At 53.7% G+C, this 438-nt stretch overlaps 1 protein-coding gene across 1 annotated transcript in view; it reads right to left on the reverse strand.

Annotated features, from left to right (window-relative positions):
- LOC114070823 (hydroxysteroid dehydrogenase-like protein 2) overlaps positions 1 to 438 on the reverse strand; it is a 1535-nt gene extending 1097 nt beyond the window's left edge. The window contains exon 1 of the mRNA XM_027908453.1: positions 303 to 438. Coding sequence (XP_027764254.1) covers positions 303 to 435 — 133 coding nt within the window. The 5' untranslated portion in view covers positions 436 to 438. The remainder of the gene's footprint in view (positions 1 to 302) is intronic.

Raw genomic sequence — 438 nt, forward strand, 5'->3', positions numbered from 1 at the left:
TGCCTGCCCTTCCCTCACAGAGTTGGAGGCACAAGGTGTTTCAAGGAGACCCTGGGAGCACCCCTGTCTGTCCCCACACCGACCCTGTGAGGGAGGGCAGCGCCAAGTGACAAAGGCTACACGTACAGCGGGAGCGGCAGCAGCTCCCTGTGCCAACCGGAGGGCCTGAGAAGGAGCATCACAGCAGCAGAACAGGAGAGGAGCTGGTCTGTTTCAAGGCATCAGCTTGAAAAGGTGAGTGCTTCTCTTTGAAATCACTGAGTGCCTTTTGCTAGGGAAGCTTTCACATGTGATGGTCTTACCAGACAATTCAAACTGAAAGACACCCTGAGTACTTCTCACATTCTCTTCAGTCATGGCCCCCTGAATAACTCTGAATGTTTCTGCAACAGGCCCAGATGGCTCGGCTGGAGCAGATTCCATCTTCTCTTTCATTGC

This window comes from Empidonax traillii, unplaced genomic scaffold (genome assembly GCF_003031625.1).
Source record: "Empidonax traillii isolate 1590-97213 ecotype Southwest subspecies unplaced genomic scaffold, ASM303162v1 scaffold3:size4013460, whole genome shotgun sequence".
Classification (NCBI taxonomy): domain Eukaryota; kingdom Metazoa; phylum Chordata; class Aves; order Passeriformes; family Tyrannidae; genus Empidonax; species Empidonax traillii.